General features: G+C 39.8%; 1 protein-coding gene across 1 annotated transcript in view; it reads left to right on the top strand.

Moving 5' to 3' along the window:
* Nucleotides 1-25,093, top strand: part of lrp1bb (low density lipoprotein receptor-related protein 1Bb) — a 176,067-nt gene that overhangs the window by 67,863 nt on the left and 83,111 nt on the right. The window contains 9 exon segments of the mRNA XM_026375678.1: nucleotides 1,510-1,590; nucleotides 1,735-1,882; nucleotides 3,016-3,227; nucleotides 6,434-6,634; nucleotides 12,134-12,379; nucleotides 15,157-15,354; nucleotides 16,031-16,235; nucleotides 20,087-20,251; nucleotides 20,607-20,851. Coding sequence (XP_026231463.1) covers nucleotides 1,510-1,590; nucleotides 1,735-1,882; nucleotides 3,016-3,227; nucleotides 6,434-6,634; nucleotides 12,134-12,379; nucleotides 15,157-15,354; nucleotides 16,031-16,235; nucleotides 20,087-20,251; nucleotides 20,607-20,851 — 1,701 coding nt within the window.

Here is a 25,093-nt window from a genome sequence, read left to right as displayed (position 1 = left end):
ACAGCCGGGGTGTAAGCAGTAATTAAAGTTCATGCTCGGCTTCATTCAATCATAATCAAGCTGTGCAGCTAAACATATTCTCTCCCATACTGTTGTCTGAGCTTCCTCAGGCATTACTTCTCCGTAGGCACTCTACTGTGCAGCTCTGGCACTTCACTTAGCTTTAGTGCAGCTACTGTGGGTTTTGGAACACCTGAAGCTCAGTGGTGGCCGCCCTAGAGATTGATACTAATTTGGATTTTGTTTGTCAGTAGTTTAGTAGTTGTCACATAGTGTCTCATATTGGGCTTTCTGTTCACTTGAAGCAGTCATTATTTATGGATGCTGGTGTTTCATTTTTAGCCAGGCTCACTGTTTACTTGAAACCTTCATTATTTATGGATGTTCTTGCTTCATTTTTAATGAATATTAAATTCCAACAAGTCATGTGCTGTCTGTGAGACACTTGTCTGATAAAGATACAATATGTCTCCTTGACAGCACCTAAGGTATTCCAGGCAGCAGTAGGCGATGCCAACAAATCAATTCAAATGTAGACTATATTTCATAGCGAAGTCAATAAAGCTTCAGGCATCCAGTAAGGACATTTGGAAAATACTGCATATACAGTATCTCAAGATCGGATGCATGGGAATACAGTACAAATGGTGATCCTGACAATGTCATCAGTCCTCAAAATGCAGTATACATGTATCTCTATATTTACTGCAGCACTGCTGTTAAAGAATATGGGTGCTGTTATGTCCACTGGTTTAGTTCATAAAGTCTCCTTGACTGCAACGATGGATGTCGGATCAGATATTGGCTGACAACAGAGGTGGTTATTTGCTTTCACCAGCTTGCACTGTCAAGTTAAGTTTATAGCCCAGTACCACACGTGAGCAGCAAAAACTTAAAAAGCCGCAATACAGAGGTATTGCGTTTTTTATGGCAAATGGGGGAGAAATCCATTTCCAGGAGCTGTTAAGCAAAACAGTTACTGAAATGAAAACATGACTGCCACTGCATGGCATATGTCAAACTCTTTCTCTCCCCACCATGAACCCCTGATGTGTACCTTTCTTATAGAAGATTAAGAATCTTTATTGTTTGCATTGTAATAAAGACCATGTAGACACAATCTGTGCAAACTGTTAGAGGTGAATGCTTGGTTTATGCTTCAGGGCCACATACATTTATAGTTTCACAATAGGAGGCATTGATCAAGACAAGAAAATGTGAAGACAGAACTTGTCATGAATAAAGTATTGCAGTGCAAGGCTCCTTTTGGTACAAAGCATTAATCAAAAGTGGAATTTCACATTATCCTCAACTTATAATTTTTTCTACATTTCAACAGGGCCACCTGTAATCTCACAGCATTTCCTATATTGAGTACTAGGTGTACAAATAGGTGTACTCTGATTAAAGTTCATAGCAGCATCATCATCAGCATTTTAGCATTGTACATTGCGTTAGCATGCCGATGTTGGCATTTTGCTCACTTACCTGTGTTCAACCCTTTTTCAGCTTTCCCTACCTGTGAGCCCCTCACTCAGTTCAGCTGTTCCAATGGACGATGTATCAGTGTGAAGTGGCACTGTGATTCAGGTAAGGGCGCAAACCTTTTAAGGCTCATATAATCCAAACTTTGATCATCAATGACTGTTGATTCTAACATTACATTTATCAGCCCTGATATTTTTGTTTGTTTGTGTAGTCACACCTTTCATTAGTGTTTGTGCATGTGTGTAGATGATGACTGCGGGGATGGCAGTGATGAAGTGGGATGCATCCAGTCTTGCTCCAACACCCAGTTCCAGTGTGCCAGTGGCCGTTGTATTCCTGACCACTGGGCTTGTGATGGTGACAACGACTGTGGAGACTTCAGTGATGAGAACATGTCCTGCAGAGGTGGATCAGCATGTAAGAATGACTGTATTATTTTTTAAAATACTGTGATATGCTGGATCAGATAACATATCCAGCATAAATGAGTTGGTATTGAAAGACACTACCCGCACATTTTTGATTGCCAGTAAAGTTGTCATGTGGATATTCTCTTTTGGAGTTTCTAGCTGCAGTGCTGGTAGGCAACACCTTTGTAAGGGTGCACTTGCTCTTATATCTGTTTTAGTGCTAATGAGTTTACTTGCGGTTTAAATGTTTAAATTTAGGCTTTAATTACAAGTTTAACAATTAATCAGCTTGAGTCCAATAACTTTGTTTTGATACTCACGTGTGACTAATCTTATCTAGTTTCTGTTCTGGGGAATTTTATCATCAGTAGCTGAATCATTTAATCTAATTACCACAGAAACCCCATGCAAGCTCCTAAAAAACTCACAGCTCACTTGCTTGTCACTAGAATGTGTGGACTATTCATCAAACCGTTTCCTGATGGGAACTGCAGGCTTCTTCACTTCCCATTTTCTGCTTCTGCTTTTTCCCCAGGGAACAGAATCTGTCTTAGCTCTGCTTCAGCTGTTGAGCGAATGTTTTTTTCATTTAGAGTTTTAGGGAAAATGGGAAAATCAAATTAAAAGCATTCTATATACTGAATAGCATGACTTAAATTGATTTATATTTACTTGAATAGTGTTCTGTTAGAAATAAAGGAGCAGCTTTTGAATGGAAAATGTTTGTTGGAGTTCTCCATGTCACTCTTATTTGGTCTTATTTGGTCCACAACTTCTAGGAATATACAGTTGCATTCCCACTAAAAGATTAGGAAATCTTAAATCAATATGGAAACATCACAGACAATATGAACACTAAATGTTTCCACGGCCACGTAGTATAGTTTATCTTCAGAGGAGAAACATATAGTGAACAGAGTCATTAAAAAAGACAAAAACAACTTAGAGACATAAGTGCTTGAAGTGAAATTAATTCCCTCTTTGGAACTCACTGACCTATTATACCTGCCAAGTGCTCTGCTTTCAAAGATAAATATTTGTAAACACTTAAAGATGTCTTGTAAAATAATAGTTCAATACTGTTGTGCCTTTGCCCATGACAGTGTGATCTGTGAAGCAGTAATTGTTAAATGACTTTTGTTTCAGTGCTGCCATCTGTGATTGAGTGCAGTGAGGAGGAATTCCACTGTGTCACTGATGGAACCTGCATCCCCGAGCGCTGGAGATGCGATGGAGACAAAGATTGTGAGGATGGGAGTGATGAGAAAGACTGTGAGGGCACCAAAAGGATGTGTGACCCGAAGGCCAAGTTTACGTGCAAAGACACAGGTAATAATTACAGCGTACTGCTAAACAACATAATAATTGACAATGATATATGTATTGGAAACAACTGTGATGTGTTGCTGATGTTTTACATAAGGTCTGACATAATAAAATTTCCCAGCTATTTAAAATTGGTGCATATCTAAAATGTTAGCTAATCAACTGTACTCATTAACAAAGTACAAATAGTTTTTTTGGTCAGGGTTAGACTTTACCTAAACCACATCAGTGATTCAGAAGTAGTCCTTCAGTTAGGTACAAGCTCCTCAGTTTGTCTTGAACGGTTGTAGTGTATAATTTGATCCTCAGTGGGACTTTATATAATGTAATAAAGTATTTTAGTTTTAGGATGATGTGTTTGCTTATGTGTCGTAATGTAACACAACAAGCACAGTAAAAGGCCAAGCCAAAACACACGATGCCATTTTGCTGAGGAGGGATTAACACAAATGATAACAAAAGTATACCATAGAAAATATTTAATTCATAGTCTTCTACTTTATTGGTTTAGTTTTGTGATTGGCGATTTTCAAACGTAATATTTTTGATCAATTATTGTATTTGCTCAGCTCTAAAGACTATGTATGGTGATGTGACTTGTGACCAAACAGTTATTGCTAAATTGGTATTTTGTCATATTAGCATTTATATTGTTACTGCAGAAATATTGTAAAATATTGTGATACAGCTAAACCTATATCTCCTGCTGCTGATAAAATTAGGATGAAATTCAGAAACAGAGTTTCTAATGTTTACACTAGAAATGTTTTATTACAAAAGATGAGCTGTCATTCAAATCAGTCATGAAATACATTTCTCCATTAAGCATGAAGGATCTGGAGTTTGAACATAGCCAAAAGATTTTAATTTCCATGACAAAATTGATTTCTAATTAAAAATGTAGTTAAAATTCTTGGACTTTTACATTACTTAACCTTCACATAGAAAAATGTACAAAAAAAAATGTCATCAAATTGAATAAAAGGTAGTTGAGTCTCTAGTGTTTGGTATTTGGAGTCTTTAGAGAGGAGAGATGTGCTGAGTTGTTTCATTAACATTTTTTTATTTCACAAAAGCTTAGTTCTCTAACGTGCTCCAGCGACTTAGCTACTCTCCACTGTGGAGCAGTGCTGTGAAGTTTGCATGTACTCGTTCTACCAATTAAGACAAACAATTTAAATTATTAGTTTTAATAGCCCATGTACCCAAACAGAGCATCCACATCCTTTCCGCAGCTGAAAAGAGGTTAGAAGGCGATTCAGTTCCTTTTTGTCTTTAGCACTGCAGTGTTCTGCTCATCCCTTGATGATATTATCAAGAATGGTGGCAATGCTTTGTGGTGAAGGGTTGGTTAGACCACACAATTATTATTCACTCTAATTCTGCAGTGTCACACCCCTGTGCACTGGTGCAGCTTGGTCTGTCCTCCACAGAAGAACAGAGTGCCCTCTCTAGCAATACACTACTCCAACAGGGGTTTGTGGAGAGGGTCATCTTAACCATTGTGATGGAATAAAGGGAGACAGACATGTACTGTATTATTTTATAGTATCTCTTATTTATTTTAAGACAAAAATATCAGACTTATTCTATTCCATTTTTACAGTATTTTTCTTCCCGAAAATGTATCCTCGGGGTTGCTCAGGTTTCTTCCACCTTCCACCTTCTTATTTGCAGCCATGACTATAGAAAAATAGGTTTTAGGTTAAGTTTGCGTTACAATACATAACATCTATACTGTCAGGGTTTGAGTGACTTTAGGTTTTATTAATCACATATAGGTCATATTCTCCAGATTCTCATTTTGTACCACATGTTAAATATATCTTATGAGGTACAAGACATCAACAAAGACTATCTTTATGATTAAAGCAAAGTTCACTACCACAACTATGAATTTACTTATGTATTATTTAAAAATAAATCTTCAGCTGTGCTTGGAGGAGGGGCCACCATAAATAAAAAGTTACTAGCTCTGTAGGAAACCCATCTGTGGGCATGCTGCACATTTGATGACTAAAAGATGAAACGTTTAGATGTTTGAGCTTTTCTATGTCTGGAAAGAAAATAAAACATGTATATCCAACTCAAAATAATAAGCAAAGGTTACATTTAATAATCCCGCTCAGATGTATTTCTTGTGTTTTATGTCCACTACCTGAATAAAGTCATTTGACACCCAGTCATAAAACTCTTCGGATTGAAGTTGTAGAGTTGTCTTACTGTGTCATTCGAGGTAAAATGTTCAGAATCAAGACTGATTAATTCAGTTATATAAAAGACGAACTTTCTTGTCCAAGTGAATTACAGCAAACACACGTTATGATTACACTTAAAAACAGAAACACTTCTGCGCCCCAAGTGTCATCCATATTTTACGCATGGAAAAGTATGTGCACTTGATTATCACATAACCTTTCACTTATATTTGTGCAACTGCAGTGAAATCTCATTAGAGATTTTAGAACGTGACAATTCTTAACTGCTTTGGGGCTACAATGTAGGGACAACTGAAAAGCGATAGTGATATGAAGCCAAACACAGGAATGACTGAGCACCTGGAAAATCTACACACCCTCAGCAGATGTTGTGTGGAATCGTGTTGGTTTGCACCGATCAAGCTCCAAACACAAACCAACGGTATCTCAAAACCCTATCATGTAGCTTTGATGAAAAATCTGTAAATTGGAATATGATATGATCTGAGCTTCACCAAGGAGACTGCCACAATGATGATATGCCCTGGTATCTGTGTTGTATTCTTTTTCTTCCTCCCTCGGGGGGTCCACCTGCCTCTTTCTAACATTCACTATTAGGGAATTACAAACTGCACTTTAGTGCAATATTGATCTTCTGTGTATTTTTTGCATCAAGTCAGTTAGCACAGAACTAAGAAAGATTAGGTTGTTGACGGATGTCCCATCGAAAAAAGCTCAACATTTTTGCTACCTAATATTTATTCTAAGCATATGATTAGGACACTGAGCAATGGAACATTTGACTAATCTCAAGTGAGAAAAATGCCAGTACTGAATGTGCTCAATTCCATTTAGTTGAGGCAGGGAAATTTATTCCCAAATCCCATATTATTTGTCTAAAGTGAATACTTCAGTGAGATTATGTAGTCTGCTGCAGTCAACGTTTGTTTAACAATAACTGTAATTCTCAAAAAGTTTGAGCCTGTCCGTCTGTCTTCTCTCGCTACACAGGGAAGTGCATCACAAAGAGCTGGGTATGTGATGGGGATATTGACTGTGAGGATCGCTCAGATGAAGAGTCCTGTGAGTCTGCTGTCTGTAAGCCGCCTAAGTACCCTTGTGCAAACGACACTTCTGTCTGCCTCACACCTGATAAGATCTGCAATGGAAAAGTGGACTGCGCTGACCGTTCCGACGAAGGACTCATCTGCGGTAATGTTTGTCCTGTCTGTGCATGTCATATCTTTTTGTGTGTTTTGTCATCCCACTAGGTGCAAAGTGATACTCGAACACACATCATGGCCAAATGTATGTGCACAGGACATTGCACACGTGTGAGTGCGGAAATTCTCCTTCCACCACTGTGAACATCAGTATGCTGCCGCCATTCTTCTTGGAAGACTTTTAACAAGACTTTGGAGGCTGAGCACTGACCTCGCTCACAGCTGGTGTTCCACTTCATTCCAAACGTGTTTGATGGGTTTGAGGTCAGCGCTCTGCGCAGGCCAGTCAACTTCCTTCCCACTGAGCTAGAAAAAAAAAAAGCAATTCTCTTTGTAAAATTTAGCTATCAATTCTGATCTTGGTTTAGATCATGGTGGCATGAGTCAGCCTAAGCCAATCAATACGTTCATCGGTTTTGTGCATTTTTGTTTGTTTTGTTAAAACGAGAAAAGCCCAGATTGTTTTCACAAGGCACTGCATTGTCAAAAAATATCATTGTATTGCATTCAGACTTCTAACAGCTCTCAAATGTACAAGTATATTGCACACTTTATTAACCGTGAGAGTTTGAATGTATGTAAAATGTTTCTCTAGTAGTGGAATTGTTCAGTTAAAAGGCGTTTTAAACAATTAGGTTACACATAATGTTCTGCTGTGCGCAGGATAACAATAACAATATCGGCTAAAAATGTTCTGCATGGACCTCTGAAGCTGCAAGTAGGATGATAACTGACAAGTCTGATTTTGAAAAGATAACATAGATTTTGTGATACTTTAATCGATTCTGTGGATCGTAGGCAGTAAAATTAGAGACTCAACAGTAGATGAGAGAAGTTGGAGGTTGGAAAAAAATTAATAAACGAGATGGTGATACAGAGAGACAGAGAGGAGAGGGACAGACGACAGAGAGGAGAGGGAACAGACGACAGAGAGGAGGGAGACAGACGACAGAGGGGGAGGGAACAGACGACAGAGAGGGAAGAGGGACCAGACTAAAGAGAGAAGAGATACAGACGACAGAGAGAGAGGGACGATACGACAGAGAGGAGAGGGACAGACGACAGAGAGGGAGAGATACAGACGACAGAGAGGAGAGGGACAGCGACAGAGAGGAGAGGGACAGACGACAGAGAGAGAGATACAGACACGACCAGAGAGGAGAGATACAGACGACAGAGAGGAGAGGGAACAGACGACAGAGAGGAGAGGGACAGACGACAGAGAGGAGAGATACAGACGACGAGGAGAGGAGAGGGACAGACGACAGAGAGGAGAGATACAGACGACAGAGAGGAGAGGGACAGACGACAGAGAGGAGGAGATACAGACGACAGAGAGGAGAGGGACAGACGAGAGGAGAGGGACAGACGACAGAGAGGAGAGATACAGACGACAGAGAGGAGAGGACAGACGACAGAGAGGAGAGATACAGACGACAGAGAGGAGAGGGACAGACGACAGAGAGGAGAGATACAGACGACAGAGAGGAGATGAGGGACAGCGAGGAGAGGGGACAGACGACAGAGAGGGAGATACAGACGACAGAGAGGAGAGGGACAGACGACAGAGAGGAGAGGGACAGACGACAGAGAGGAGAGATACAGACGACAGAGAGGAGGGACAGACGACAGAGAGGAGAGATACAGACGACAGGAGGAGAGGGACAGACGAGAGGAGAGAGAAGACGACAGAGGAGAGATACAGACGACAGAGAGGAGAGGGACAGACGACGAGAGGGAGGGACAGACGACAGAGGGAGAGATACAGACGACAGAGAGAGGGACAGACGACAGAGAGGAGAGGGACAGACGACAGAGAGGAGATCAGACGACAGAGAGGAGAGGGACAGACGACAGAGAGGAGAGATACAGACGACGGAGAGAGGGACAGACGACAGAGAGAGAGATACAGACGACGAGAGGAGAGAGGGACAGACGACAGAGAGGAGAGATACAGACGACAGAGAGGAGAGGGACAGACGACAGAGAGGAGAGGGACAGACGACAGAGAGGAGAGATACAGACGACAGAGAGGAGAGGGACAGACGACAGAGAGGAGAGATACAGACGACAGAGAGGAGAGGGACAGACGACAGAGAGGAGAGATACAGACGACAGAGAGGAGATGGACAGACGACAGAGAGGAGAGGGACAGACGACAGAGAGGAGGAGGAGAGACGACGACAGAGAGGAGGGACAGACGACAGAGAGGAGAGATACAGACGACAGAGAGGAGAGGGACAGACGACAGAGAGGAGAGATACAGACGACAGAGAGGAGAGGGACAGACGACAGAGAGAGAGATACAGAGACAGAGAGAGAGGGACAGACGACAGAGAGGAGAGTACAGACGACAGAGAGGAGAGGGACAGACGACAGAGAGGAGAGAGACAGACGACGAGAGAGAGAGATACAGACGACAGAGAGGGAGGGACAGACGACAGAGAGGAGAGGGACAGACGACAGGAGGAGAGGGACAGACGACAGAGAGGGAGATACAGACGACAGAGAGGAGAGGGGACAGACGACAGAGAGGAGAGGGACAGACGACAGAGAGGAGAGAACAGACGACAGAGGAGAGAGGGACAGACGAAGAGAGGAGAGGGACAGACGACAGAGAGGAGAGACAGGACAGAGAGGAGAGTACAGACGACAGAGAGGAGAGATACAGACGACAGAGAGGAGGATACAGACGACAGAGAGGAGAGAGATACAGACGACAGAGAGGAGAGGGACAGACGACAGAGAGGGAGAGAGACAGACGACAGAGAGGAGAGATACAGACGACAGAGAGGAGAGGGACAGACGACAGAGAGGAGAGGGACAGACGACAGAGAGGAGAGGGCCAGACGACAGAGAGGAGAGATACAGACGACAGAGAGGAGAGGGACAGACGACAGAGAGGAGAGATACAGACGACAGAGAGGAGAGGGACAGACGACAGAGAGGAGAGAGACAGACGACAGAGAGGAGAGATACAGACGACAGAGAGGAGAGGGACAGACGACAGAGAGGAGAGATACAGACGACAGAGAGGAGAGGGACAGAGAGGAGAGAGACAGACGACAGAGAGGAGAGGGACAGACGACAGAGAGGAGAGAGACAGACGACAGAGAGGAGAGATACAGACGACAGAGAGGAGAGGGACAGACGACAGAGAGGAGAGATACAGACGACAGAGAGAGAGGGACAGAGAGGAGAGAGACAGACGACAGAGAGGAGAGGGACAGACGACAGACGACAGAGAGGAGAGGGACAGACGACAGAGAGGAGAGGGACAGACGACAGAGAGGAGAGGGACAGACGACAGAGGAGAGGGACAGACGACAGAGAGGAGAGGGACAGACGACAGAGAGGAGAGAGACAGACGACAGAGAGGAGAGGGACAGACGACAGAGAGGAGAGGGACAGACGACAGAGAGGAGAGAGATACAGATGACAGAGAGGAGAGGGACAGACGACAGAGAGGAGAGAGATACAGACGACAGAGAGGAGAGGGACAGACGACAGAGAGGAGAGATACAGACGACAGAGAGGAGAGGGACAGACGACAGAGAGGAGAGATACAGACGACAGAGAGAGAGACAGACGACAGAGAGGAGAGAGAGACAGACGACAGAGAGGAGAGAGACAGACGACAGAGAGGAGAGAGACAGACGACAGAGGAGAAAGTTGATAAAAGGACGGTGAGACTGAAAAAGGAAGAGATAAATATAAAAATGTCCAAAAAGAAAAAAGTGCACAGTAAAGAGTTTTTAATCCACAATAGACAGACTCCTTTCTGTTCATATTACCACTGGGAGCAGTAAACCAGTATGTTTGATATGTTCAGAACTGCGGGCTCTTATTAAAAGTGCCAATGTCAAACTGCATTATGAGACAAAACACAAAGGTTTTGAACACACATGCCCACTAAAATCTGAAGTGTGATCACAGAGAGTTGCTAGTCTCAGAGCCCAGTATGAGCAGTCCACCAGGATCTTGAGCCCACATGCTCAGTTTGATGTTACATATAAATTTCTACTGATTAATTTGATTTGACAGTCAAGTATTGATTACATGCAGGCTACTTAATAATATATCACAGTATATAGTTAAACATTATAATCTTCTGGACCTTTGCTTCCAAAAATATTGCGTAACGGACCTCTTTAAATTTTAGTTGAATACCCCTGCTTTAAACTGTCAACAGCCAACTTGTCAATGTAGGTAACTGTTGTTAGCAAAATTCAAACTGACCATAGCTGCAGTTCTTCATGAGGAACTTTTTATAGCCACTTTTCAAGTCTTCCGGGGAGGAGCGTTTGATACTCAAAAGATATTTAGTGGATGAAGAATCACTTTTAAGTGAACAAACCAAGAAACCTGTCAAAAAATAACAACTTCCATGGACTGTAAGTCATTTTGAAAGTTACAGTGCTCCAACTGTGTTTGAGTTTCTTTGATTGCCATTGGAAGGGTAAAATCACTGTAGTTGATGGCACAGGTTTAAAGGAAAACGAAACAAATCAAACTGTGACAAATAAATAAACCAGCTTTCATTTACATTGCAAATGAAAGCTGCATTCTTCTCTACAGTTCTTTATTTAACACTTTATTCTTTATAATTCACGTTTAGTCTGCTTATAGTGGAGGTAAAATAAAATGATTGGAAGTGTTGAGCCACTGTCACATCCACCTATTTTCACTGCGGGAGTTGAGCATGTTACCTGCTAAGACACTTCCCAGCATTTGTGCTAACTCTCACTTTATTTATGTTGAGGAACATCCCCCAGTGGAGATGTGCTATATTATCTCCATCACATTCAGCTGCTTAGAATCTCATGAGGAACCAGGATTTGTTGTCTCAGAGACCAAAGGGACAGAACATAAAAAAAAATACTCGATCTTCCCACAAATGTGGAACTGTTTGTCCAGCAGCCTTAAAGGGAAGAGAAAGATCTCATGCGACTAACCTCAGCCATCTAATCTCTTAAAGTGAGCAATGTAAACATGAAGGTTCATTTGCTGGGGCACCACTAACCATACCTTCTGGGGAGGGAGTTGTGTGTGGGGGGATTGGGAGGCTGCACAACCAGGTGTGCAGAGCTGAAAAAAAAATAATAAAGTGCATGAATTTAAGACACGTCTGTCTCTATCAGTTCTGAAAGGAAGCAGTATATTATGTTCTTTTCTCAGTTTCGTTTTTGAAGCTATGATGGAAATAAACATCCCAGGTGATTCCACACAACCTGATTTATGACGGCTTGCTCATTATACAACACAATTATCTTCAGTAAGCTTGTGAACACGCTTCTTATGCTTGACTTATAATTTCGACCTGTGAGAGAAAAGCATGTTATTTTTGTGACATCGTGTTGAAACGTAAAGCCTTTTAGATTCATGCCTACATAAGAAATTTGTGAGTAAACACACATATTTTTAATATACCCTCTCTTCCAGTATCTGTAAAAATGTGTTATACATATATACTTTCTTCTTTTTCTAGATTTGTGTCTTGTAGCTAGAGGGGGCTGCAGTCACCTGTGCACTGTGGCACCAGGGAAAGGGGTTGTGTGTTCTTGTCCCCCTGGGCTTCACCTGGATTCCAGCAACAAGACTTGTGAGGTGGTGGACTATTGCAGACGGCACCTGAAGTGCAGCCAGGTGTGTGAGCAGTACAAGACCACAGTGAAGTGTTCCTGTTATCCAGGATGGGTGCTGGACCCAGACGGAGACAGCTGTCACAGCACAGGTAACAGACGCTGACTTTTTATTGTTTGTTTTAGCAATGCTGCTGGTTGTCGTGATGCTGTGCAGCTGTGTGCTTGTATCTACTGTAATTTAACATTTTATCTTAGGTCACACTTGCATCTCTACAATCTTTGCTTCTGAGTTTGAGTCATTCCTCTTAGCATTCTTGTAATGTTGATGCCTTCTATGTTGCTTAAAAGTGATATTCTAACTCGGACGCACAGATTTACACCATGGAAAAGAGAAACTAAAAAAAGAAAAACAACAAAAGAAGTCAAACTGCAGAACTAGAGGACATTGTGTTAGTGTCTCAGAGGGCCAAATAACTGCAGAGGTGGTGTGAAGAGTAGTAATAGTTGGTGATTTAAGGGACTGTCAGGTCAAATTAAATCAGTTTCAAATCTGAAGCGGCATCTGGGCAATGAGTCCTGTCTGTTTCTATCTGGTCTGATGTTGAGTGAAAGAAACATGTTCTCAGATTCCTCCAGAGCTTTGTTACTTCATTTAGCTGCACAGAGGTTCACCTCAGGCCTAATGCCATACAAACAAGTGTTTCACCAGTGTTGTATCACATCATATATTCAAAATTTCCACCATTCTGATTGCTGTTATTGAATGATCTATTTCACGAGACCGCTTGCAATACAATAGTTACACACACATGGCATTGGCTTGTCACATTCAGATTTATGGACCTCATTTTGATTACTTGCTTCTCTATTTCACTTCAGGATTGATGGCAGTTGCAGCTCTAATCTTACATTAATGCAGGATGAGAATACACAATTTCCTTTGGAAGCTGATCAGAATTGTACAGCTTAACCATAAATCAACTTTTGCATATGAACACAAACATTCTAGTTTCATCTGTGAGAGGTGTTACTGGAGTATTTGTAAAGCCCAAAGCACACATTGCACTTCTTTTCCTCTGCATATCCCAGTAATAAAATATTTGTTAGAAAGCTAGTCTGGTTACAAAACTAAAATGTGTCATTGAAGCAAGGACACCATTTTAATTGTATTTATGAGCAAACAGTGGCATTCCCTAAAGTAGTGTTTAGTCTAGAGCGCTGAGTAGATAAAGCTTGCAAAAAGACCCGTTTGTTTCTGAAAGACTACATGTAAATGTGTTGGGTGTATTCTGTGTGTTGATGAATTAGTCTAAATGTGAACCAACTGTCCACGCTTAGAGAGATTTTGAGTTTCGGTTGTACAAACATTTCTCATAAGCAAAGCTATTCTGGAGATAGAAATAATCCCAGTAATTGAGCTAAACCTCAGAGGGAGAGGCCAGAGTTGGTTTGCAGGCACTGTTGACAGCTTTAAGACTTGTCACTAAATTTAGCAACTTCCCAGCAAACCTACAACATTTACAGTGTATCTCAAACGGAACTGCTTAGAAATCTATCGGCTTTTTCAAAAGAATTTAATAAAAATGTAATGTGTTGATTCCCAGAATATTTGGAAACAAATTGGTTTGGGTGTAACCGATGCATACAAATCTGCACTACATGGTGGTGAAAACGTGGATCAACAGAGAGAAATCAAAAACTGTGCAAAATAGAATACAGAACTGTATTCAGATAAAATATACAGTATATTTATGCCACACATGCATTATATGTCAGAGCCATTGGAATGACTGAAAGGGAATGGACTTCAGTCCTTATAAATGGTATTAGTTGTGCTTTTTGATTGTATGTACTTTTATAGAGTGAAAGTTTAAATGTCTTCTATGGAAATGTCTGTAATGTGTGTGTTTATTGTTACATTTTAACATTTTAACATTTGAGACCAGTACTCAGTCTGAGTGCACTTTAAGATAGCAACCTTAGACTGTTAGATGAAAATGGGAAATTCACTGGGCCCTGAGGTAAACTATAGTCTAAGGAGATCAAAAACTGTATGTTATATTTTGTAAACAGTCCACAGAAGAACTCTTGAGGTTGAGTCATGTCAACTGGACTTCCTTCTTGTTAGATTAAAACATTTCAATACTCATCCAAGTAACTTCTTCAGTCTGAAGATAGTTGGCTATAGACCACAAATTTATGTTCTAGGTTGGTTTTACTCCACCCGTGGCCTGAATAGGCTCGTTAGATGAAACAATGGAAGGGAGGTTGTAAAGGGTGTAATAGTCAAACCACTGCCAACCCCTCTGTTCACCTAAAGAGAGTCGTTAGGTGTGTCCAACCTGGTGCAGGTGTGACTTGGGCCTGATCTTTCAGGGGATGGATGAAAGGGCAACATGATAAATAGAAGACAGGTTGTGTCTAAGTCCTCCACCTCTGTTGAGTGAGGGCGTGTTGATTTGCACATGCAAGACTTCCCTCACCCCTCTCTTAAACCACTCGTCAACGAATTAGAATATGCAATATATATGCAATATATATTTATATATAAATACATACATGTAAAAAAAAAAAAAAACAGAACAAACTCGCACTGTATCAATGCCTATTTAATAACAGACACACTTCAAACACAAACCACTGTTTAATTTTAGGACTTTGCAAGGATATAATACAGCATATTATTTAGTTTTTGTTCTTCTTATACTTTTTTGACATTTGACAATAATATTTCAAATATTTATGGTCAGTGATACATTACAGTAGGTCTCCTATTAAGGGGGAAGCAGTCAGTGAGAGCTTGTTTGCCAGTTCAAAACACCTCATCACCCTCTCCACTACATTATTTAACAAACTGTTCATTTACAGTTTTATTCAAAGTGGCACTCTTGTTGGCACTCTGCTTCTTTTCTCTAACCTTGACCAGATCCTTTTGAGGCTTTCATCATTTTTTCAATCCGTCATGAGATAAGACGGATAGACCTTCACAAGCGGGACTACAGCCTGCTGGTGCCGGGGCTGAGGAACACCATTGCTCTAGACTTCCACTTCAATCGAAGCCTCCTTTACTGGACAGACGTGGTAGAGGATAAAATCTACAGGGGACGACTCTCCGAGTCTGGCGGTATGCACACACAAGTACACAAGCCTGTGGAGACAAACATTTTCTGTACATCTAAAAGCTGAGAGATACCTCACACATACAGTACTCCAGCTGCAGTAATGGAACTCTGAGACACTGCTGGCGATAACACATCATGTTTTATTCTACTGTCTTTAAACATCCTCTGTTCTGATACTGTGACATTGTCTCTGCCTCAAACTTTATCTCAGGTTGACCAAAGTTTGAAAAATATTGCACATCCAGAAGTCTTCAGCTATGGTAGTATCATTTTTAACCCTGACAAAATGATGATTTTGAATTCTTTCATCTTTATTTTTGTGTATGTGTAGTACATTCACTGAGTTCTCTTGCTTTTATTTCCCTCAGTAAGACTTAGATATCGCCTCATAGCCATGCCTATTCCACCCTTTTGTGAGACACACATAAAAGCCCTAACATCTGAGAAGCATTGTAAGCAGCTGGATTATAAATATTGTGGGAAAACCCTTTACCATGCTTAATGGAACGCTGTAGGACGTAGCTGTCTTTATATGGAAGAGCTTTCCTTGGGAGTTTCAGTTCCCTCTTCTGCTTTATTTCTTTTTCCTGAGCAATGTATACAGGCACCAACCACTGCTGCCCTTTGAATACAAAATTGGTGCTACATAGTCAAGCTATTGTGTTTGTGGTGTTTCAGGAGTGACTGGAATTGAGGTGGTGATACAGCATGGTCTGGCCACCCCGGAGGGCCTGGCAGTAGACTGGATCACAGGGAAACTGTACTGGATTGACAGCAATCTGGACCAAATTGAGGTGGCCATGCTTAATGGAGATATGCGCACCACACTGATTGCCGGAGGCATGGAGCATCCACGGGCCATCGCTCTTGATCCAGGACAGGGGTATGTCACACGCTAACTCCCACATACGGAGCCGGAGCTGGTAGTTGTGCTATTCATCAGACACTGAGATCATTGAAATAAAGTAAAATTACAACCTCCTTGTATTCCTCACTTACTCATATGCCTTGATGTATGAAGATGTCTGCTGTGTTAAGGTCCATTAAAGCAGCACATATAGAATACATCAATAATAGCACTGTGCTCTCCATTCCAGTAATGACAACTGATGGAGCTAATACCCCCTCCCATCCACTGCTCTCGCTTTATATGCTTTACTACCCTTTTCCCCCTTGTTTCTTGAGAATGCTTGACTTTTAAACATTTTATGCAAGGCAGTTGAAGAAAAGGCCCAAAATGTGCTTTGTTCTTATTTATGCATCATTCCCCTCGGGGCCCAATTTTCTAAATCATAGTTGTTTATCCTGCTGAGATGCATGGGGAGTACGTTTGTAAACTGATCTGTGGATCTGAAATGGCAGATCTTTCTTTGCCCCACAGTCAGAAAGCAAATTGTTAGAAGAAGCACAGCATCCATTTCAGAACACTGATTATTCTTTATTTTTCCCTTCATGGTGTAACAAGTCTTATGGGAAACCTTTTCATTTAGTTTATTGGTTCGTCTGTGAGTCAGACTAAGGCCATGTTAATCATAACAGGTGTGACTTCCCACTGATGCAAATCATCTAGAACTATTTTTTTGATCAGTGTAACTATTCAAAACTTTAGCATCCACGCATTTTCAAATGAAAGTGAATTGACAAAGAGGAAAATCGTCACTTCAAACTGGCAACACTGCCAGGCTCTTAGATAGTTTATAGTGTCATGTTTTGTTGTTTAAAGACTTGCCAACCTGTTATCTCTGTATAACAAGAGCATGTTTCACTTGACAAGATTAAAGGTTATTTGTCCATATGTGTATGATTTTCGTATTTATTTATTTTTTGACTGGTTTTTGTTCGTATATTACTGGTTTTGTTTTTGTATTTTTAATCTAGAATTTGTCTGTTTGTAATCTATCATTGCTTAATAGATCTGTCAAGATACATACAACTAGTTATATACAGTGGAAAACTCTACAAATCCCCTTGGTTTGCATATTGCAATGCATCATGATTATTAGGCCTTTTGTCATTATGGTAACTAAAAGTAAGCAGCCATATTGTATTTCATTGTCACCGTCTTAAATTTGCTCAAGATTTCATTGTTGGTTGTGTAGTGATTGAAGAGTTATTCAGAGTCCCGTGGCTTATTAAACACATATCAGCTCTGATTGATTTGAACTTACGTTTTGTTGCTCGTTTTTTTTTTTTTTTTTTTTTTATCTTGTAGTGGCTTGAGTTATTAGAAGGAAAAATTGCAATAAACAACGTGTATGAACTGCTTCAGTATTCTGACCAGACTGCCTTCGGTTATCACCTAAGCTCTAAGCATTTAGGCACTTTAGGCAGGCACTTACCGTTTAGGCAAGGCTTTTATCACATGCACATGGATCAATACACTGTTTCATACTTCTTCTCTTGTAAATCCAGGTTTAGATCATTTTCTTTCAACTGAATCATGATGTCCTTATAAATAACTGCATTTATATAGTATTTTTTATATGCTGCACTTTGCAATTTGCCTCAGATTCAGCCACCCACATACACCACCATGCAGCTGAAGCTACTGGCTTCACCACTGTAAGCAGTTTGGGGTTGAGTCAATAGTAATAATGCTTTCTGAATTACATTGTTTTTGTTGATTATTGAATATTATTTTAATTTAATGTGCAGCTGGAATTCTTGTGTAGTAGCATCTGCGTTAAGTCAGACAAAAGTGAATCTAAAAAGACTTAGGGGGAGCTGAGTAGAGAAAAGGCACTGCAGAGACCTAGATTCATATCTCAGCAGTTATGCCAGGCACCCCATCAAGCACAACTATCTATGTTTACCAGTGCAAACAGGTGGTGAGGCTGGTGAAGGATCATTTCCCTCTTAGTCACAGCACTATCTCCACTGGTTGGTTAAGGCACCCGGGTGGAGAAGGCTGGAATCTGGGCAGGATGTCACAATCCTTTATGCACCAGAAGGTATGATTACATTAGCCTTCATTCAGCAACACTGCCCTACATGGTGTCTAGAAAATCTAGAAAAAAAGATGCGATGACTTGCTTTTGGTATGAATTATAAATATGTAGTGGAGTGTTGGCAGCGTAAAAGAGAAATACTGTAGTCTGTTGTCTTTATTCTGTTGCATTGCCTTATGTAATAGTGTGCATGAATTGCATGTTATCAATCTCAGCCAAACATAAATTGTACTTTGTATTTTGTATTAACAAAGGCTTTAGCCAAATATTTGTTTGAAAAACACAGGCTTTTGCAATTACATGAACAAGTTCTTTCATCATAACTGTCCATTATTTTTTAGGCCCTATTCTGTGTGGGGATAATAATGGAGACATATTCCCATTGTTACATAGTTAAATGCTACTGCAGGTAGTTTGAATGCAATTTCTATATCCCTCCTAATGTGTCCACAGGCCAAGAGTCTGGCTTTGCATTTTGAAAATGTGTTTTGTCTCAGTAACCATGGATAGTTTCTCTGCTGCGTCTCTGCAACAAAGTTTGACTCACCTCCAGTCTAATCTCTACAACTTGCATGCCTTATTTATGTAAGGCCAAGCTAAAAGGGAAAAAAACAAAAAAACATACCAAACTTTTTACTTGACATTAAAACATAAAGCATGTTGCTTGCTTAAAAAAATAAGATGCATCCAGGTGTTTTTTTTATTTTCATATTAAATAAATAAAAACATAATAGGTAATAACTTTTATCAGTTTATCATGGTAAAATAAAAGTAGTTCATCACCTGATTACTCAGACTAACTAATGCAGTGCTGGGAACCCCCCATATATGCTTTTTCCTTTACGCTGAATGTAGCGTGTTTTAGATTTTGTATGGTTGTGCAATTTTTTCCGAAAAAATGAATTGATTTCCTCTGCTGTTGGTGTGTTGCTAGCATTTCACATTAGGTGCTTACTTAATGGATTACTGCAACTGAGAAGTAGCCAGTGGTTGTATACTATGGCCAGTATATTTCAGATTAAAGCAAAACCCAGACATTTCTAAAAATCAATTTAAGACTCTTAAGAAATGAGTAATCTGCCCATGCACTTTCTCCTATGATCATTCACATTTGGGAGGATGACTATGTTTTATGGCTGTGCAGAGTAGGATTAATGGGTGCTTTTGGTGCCTAAAGGCGCATTTCCATTCCAGGGCAATAATTCTAATTTAATTACTTGAATCCACTCAGAGGAGCAGGTCATTGATCAGGGAGGCCTTATCAAGGGAATAAGGCTATTGATCTGGACAAGCATATTTCTTCCTAACACTGTTTCGTTGTCGTCAGTATGTGATTTAAGCTTGAGCACCTACTTTCTCCCTTATTCTATCTCACTTTGTTGACCAAGGCAGGACATAAGTGATGTGTCCTGGGTTGGAGTAGAACTCAGGATTCTGTAGATGGTCACGTCAATGACAGTGTGCATTTTCAGGCCTCATTGAGCTGTGAAAAGTTATAATAAAACAGATGGTGTCCCATTTCAAGGCCTGTTGCAGATGTTGAGGGTTGGACTGGATCGCTGGTGCTATTCACGGGCAGTTATCACAGCCACCCTGTGCGTTAATGCATGTTAGAACATCCTTTATTCAATTTCTGTGTTTTGTAGTATTATCGAACCAAGAAATAGCTGAGTAATTGTTTTCATAATGTTCTAAATTCCACCATCTTTTTATACCAAAACATGCTGTTTGTTCATTAACACATACAAATCAATAAAATTGTTACCTTTTCGGTTTTTTTTCCAAGGATCCTCTTCTGGACCGACTGGGATGCTACTTTCCCCCGAATTGAGGCTGCATCAATGAGTGGAGGTGGCAGACACATTGTGTTTAAAGACATGGAAATTGGCGCCTGGCCTAATGGACTGACTCTGGATCATCTGGAAAAGAGGATTGTTTGGACAGATGCACGGTAAACCATTAAAGTTTTCATGTTGTGTGCAGAAACATTTACTTATTGACCAACTTTTTTTATAGATGTGTGACACAGTATACAGCAAAAGATCTCCATTCCTCCATTAACGAAAAAAAATATATATACTGGAATCTCCAGTCTCCAGTCTGGGTACAAAATAATTGACGTTAGATGCCATTGGCATCTAATATGTAGAGATCTTGGTCTATTTGTTTTTAAGTGGGTCTTGAACAATTTAATAGTTCTATCACTGGCCTGGTGGGTTACACTTTGATCTGCTGTTCCCTACCAATGCATTTGAAAAGCAATTTAAAGTTTTCTATGGCTCTTTGTGTTGATCTCTTTCGAACAGTTCCGACGCCATTTTCTCTGCACTCTATGATGGAAGCGGGGTCATTGAGATCCTCAGAGGCCACGAATACCTGTCCCATCCCTTTGCTGTGTCTCTCTTTGGAGGCAGTGTCTACTGGACTGATTGGAGGACGAATACTTTAGCAAGAGCCAATAAGTGGACTGGGCAAAATGTCACAGTCATCCAGAAGACAAGTGCTCAACCTTTTGACTTGCAGATCTTCCACCCCAGCAGGCAGCCACAAGGTGAGAACTGTTTTTTTTTTTTTTTTTTTTTTCTGCCTTCACTACCAAAAATGACACATTCACAGAAAAGGGACAATTTATACTGTGTGTGCATGCTGTTATGTACTGCAGTGGCAGTCAGCTTTTTTGATTAAACTGACTTCTTAATTGTCATAAAAACAAGAAGCCCGGTTATTATATTCAGAGTAGAGGGTTTTAGAGAATGTCATGTATATGTAAAAGCTATTTTGTTAATCAACATTTTGCAAGTGGACATGTGCAGAAAGTAGTGACTGGATAAAAGGACAGATCATTATGTAGAGTGGTGCCTCCTCATATTTAAAATAACATATTATAAATAAACTATAATCACTGATGACAATGAACAAATAACATTTTTGCCTATTTAGATAAATTAATTTGCCAATATAGACACCTTTTTTTAGGTACTTGCATTTCCTTTTTTTGTTTATGGTCATTTTTTGTCGAAGCTGCCAGCACAGTTGAGTACTTGGCTAGATACAATGGAGTACTGCCTTGCATAAAAATTATGGTTATTTAAATGCTGTAGACTTCTTCTAGAACTGCACATACATACACAAAGAAGGTCCAAACATCAACCAAACAGCACACAGGCACCACCTAGCTGATGCCTGATTTGAACCGGTGCCATGTCCAGCCAGCGACCCATTCATCAGTAAAGTTGTGGCATGTCTTCTCACTGTCTACCCATACTGGCAGATTGTTTGACTTTGTGGTGATTACATAATTTCAGCTATTTTCAATTCAGTGTATTTATATAAATCAAACAACAAAAATCAACTCAAGGCACTTTACACTTTAAGTTTAAGACTTCAAAGAATTGTATAGAAAATAAAATGACAAGAAAAAGTATGTGAACCTTATAGAATTTCTTCTTCTTTTCTGCATTAATTTGTCAAAAAATATAAACTGATCTTCATGTAAGTCAAGAGTATAGAGTAACAAATAGAATGTACCTAAAATAATGGCACATAAAAATGCTAATATTTCATGTCATATTGAAAACAACCATTAAAACCTCATAGTGATAGTGGAAAAAGTATGTGAACCCTTGGAATTAATAAATGGTTGAATAGTTTTTGTCAGTCGAAGTAGCTCTAGTCCACACCGTCGAACTAATTTTCTTACCTTAACTTCTTAAATTTTCTGCTTAAACCTGATTCCAGTTAGCTTTTTTGAGGTCATTATTCTAGGGGTTCACATACTGTTTCCAGTAGCACCATGAAGTTTTTATGATTGTTCTCAATAAAGACAGAAAAGATCAGACTTTTTTTGTTTTATTATTTTAGGTACATTATATTTCGTAATAATCTTGACTTATATGAAGATCCCAAAAAAGGTTCACATACTTATCTTGCCATTGTACTTACACTCATACATGAAAGAGATTTTTTATTTCATTTGAAAAGCTGCCCTAATAAGTATTCACACCAGACCCCCATTAGGCAAGTCACAATTTAAGCCTCAAACTCTCAGTCAATCAATTAGATCAACTGGAATTAATGGTACAGAGTGAATATTGTGGGCGATGGAGTTGGTGTTGGAACAGTGTTCTTAAAAAATATTTCACCAGAATGCAGAGTTGCCTAATAAATGTACAAACTGTAAAGGTAAAATCAATGCGCTTTGCTTGTAAGTAACCAGGTTACTACAGTGCATGTAAAAGTGTTACCTGCCAGAGCTTGTTTAAGTGCATCTGTACCCACTGTATGTTAGCTGGAATGTGGTCTACAGTATAATTTTTAATTTGTCAGTTTAGCTTAGGGGTATGTGTTACCCTGTTTAGCATGACATCTAATTATAGCTGTTTCTTGTTTGAAAGCACAAAGACATCATTAATATTTGCGTAAATTATATTGAAGATTCTAAAGAGAAAAACACAGTTTTTTTACTTTTGGAAATGTGTACACTAACTGTGTACTAACACTAATTCAAAACAAAATTCAAAGACTGCAATTAAAAAGGTTGTATTAAAAGTATTTTTTTTCTGAATGAGAATAAGAAGAGCTGCAGAACAAGAACCCCATCCAACAATTAATAATTGTGGCATAACCAGTAATAAAATAAATTAGTAATATGAATAGTGTATTGTGATGACAGGAAATTCATGAAATAGTTCTGAAACATAATTAATATTGCCAGCATTTTTTCACTAAATGCTTCTGAATCTGTGTCACAGTTGAATAGCTAATCAATTTTGTGAGAAGCTCAGTGAGCCAGAATTCTGACCACAAAATGACACTGCTGATGTGCTGTCTGACAGAAGGCCTATATACATAAGCCAATTCCATTGATATGCAAATCACCTCGTAAGATATAGTGCCAAGCTTAAATTTAATAGCAAGGAATCTGGTTTCAATTCACTTTGTCATGTTTTTTTTTTCAGTAAACAGGTTATTTGAAATTGATGTTTGATTTATTAGTGAGGTAGATATGCCAAAATCAAACTCTAGAATATGTATCATTTTGGTCATATTGTGCCAAGACCAGCATATTGATTGCACAGTCTCTACCACAGCTCCCTTTTTTACATCACCAGATTTCAAATATTCTGTATCCCCCCCCAGCGTTATTCCTCTCTGACTCACCAGATTTAAATGGGCGTTATTGCGTCTGGTAATCAGGTTTACATCTATTTAGTAATTCCACTGCTTTTCCGGTGTGTCATGAGTTAATATCCTTGTTTCCTTCCTGTATCTGCATTCTCATGACTGTTCACCTTAGATAAGTGAGAGCAAATGGGACTGCTTTTCCAAAGAAGACAGTAAGCATTCCTAATCCTATTTAAAAGAGCTCAACGGGGGGAGCTGGCTATTATCCACTCTGGCTCGAACCAAGGCCTTGAAGATGCGATGCACTATTAGACCCTGAACATCTGGACCAGAGAAAAAGAAAGGCAGGGATGTGATGAAGGAGGATGAGCTGAACAGCAGCATGCAGCTTGTTTTAGGAGCTTTTCAGCAGGTGCCACAGTGGTGCTCCACTGGAGGCAGACACAGCGAATACACTGTGTGTCATTTGAAAGACAAGGCTGTGTTTTAACATAAGAATAGATAACAAGCATTTGCAAATTAGGTGGTGGATTGGTAGCCCCAAGGCCTGACTGTTACAACACATAATTAGTTGATTATAGACAGAGATTGAAAAATTACATATATTCAGTGGAGCTTTTTTATAAACACAAGGAAGTACATAAACTAATGACCTGTGTAATTTCCCTCACATATTGGCATTCTATAATAGTAGCACCAGTACTAGTACATAACCATCTTTTTTTCTCTTTGTATTTATCCTGTTTCCTAAAGTGAATGAAGAAGAGAAGATGTAGAGCTTGGGATAATTAATCTGGATCTTTTTACTGCCAAACCTGTTATGCTCAATGTGTGCAAAGCTTTACATAAACAATATAATATTTATGCCATTTAAACATACTGTTATTTGCAGGCAGCCAGCTCTCACTGTAATTGTGTCAGCAATATTATCTTGACAAATGTAATATGGTTTGAAACAAATAAGCACAACAAATATACTATAGGTCTTTTAGTGAAGAGTGGTGAGTAATCTCAAAATTGTTTCATCACTCCACTGGGTGTTGAATATGACTCTTGGAATGAAAATAAGCATTTTTTCATTATGTTTTAGGGAGCACCGTCATTTTCACGGCCTTGGCACAGCAGTGTGCTTATTTTTTAATGTATTTCTTGCAGTGAAACCTGCCAGTTTAGAGCAAACAAAAACGTGCCTCTGTTGTTGCTGCCCATCATCCCTGAAGAGCGTGATTCAGGTGAATCCAGCGCTGTTGTGATGTCTCCACATTAGCATATTGAGTCAATGGGGTGCTGTTTCCAGCTTGCAGAGTTGCTTTATTTGCCCTAAATAAACCACGTTTGTGATGTAATGTGGCTTTTCAGTGTGTTGCTGAAGGAGTTTGGGAAATGAACTCTGAATGAGCTTGTTTGACATGAGTCAATCACAATACATGGAGAAATGAATGTGTTTGATGCGTGAGATGCGGTTGAAGTATGGTGGCAAACACTTGCGATGAGGACGTCTTCAGTTTTCTTGAGGTGATTTATTCTGAATAGAGAGCAGAAAGAAATCTATGAAAACTGACTCATTTAATACATTATAGAACCAATGTATTTCTCCTTTAAGACCGCTCTTCATTCAAAAGCTCTTGCATGTGTAGTAGAAAAAGACAGAGCTGTTTAGTGTCTGGAT

Source organism: Anabas testudineus, chromosome 21 (genome assembly GCF_900324465.2).
Source record: "Anabas testudineus chromosome 21, fAnaTes1.2, whole genome shotgun sequence".
Lineage (NCBI taxonomy): Eukaryota > Metazoa > Chordata > Actinopteri > Anabantiformes > Anabantidae > Anabas > Anabas testudineus.
The sequence above is the reverse complement of the archived record's forward strand: the minus strand, read 5'-3'. Positions and strand labels throughout refer to the sequence as shown.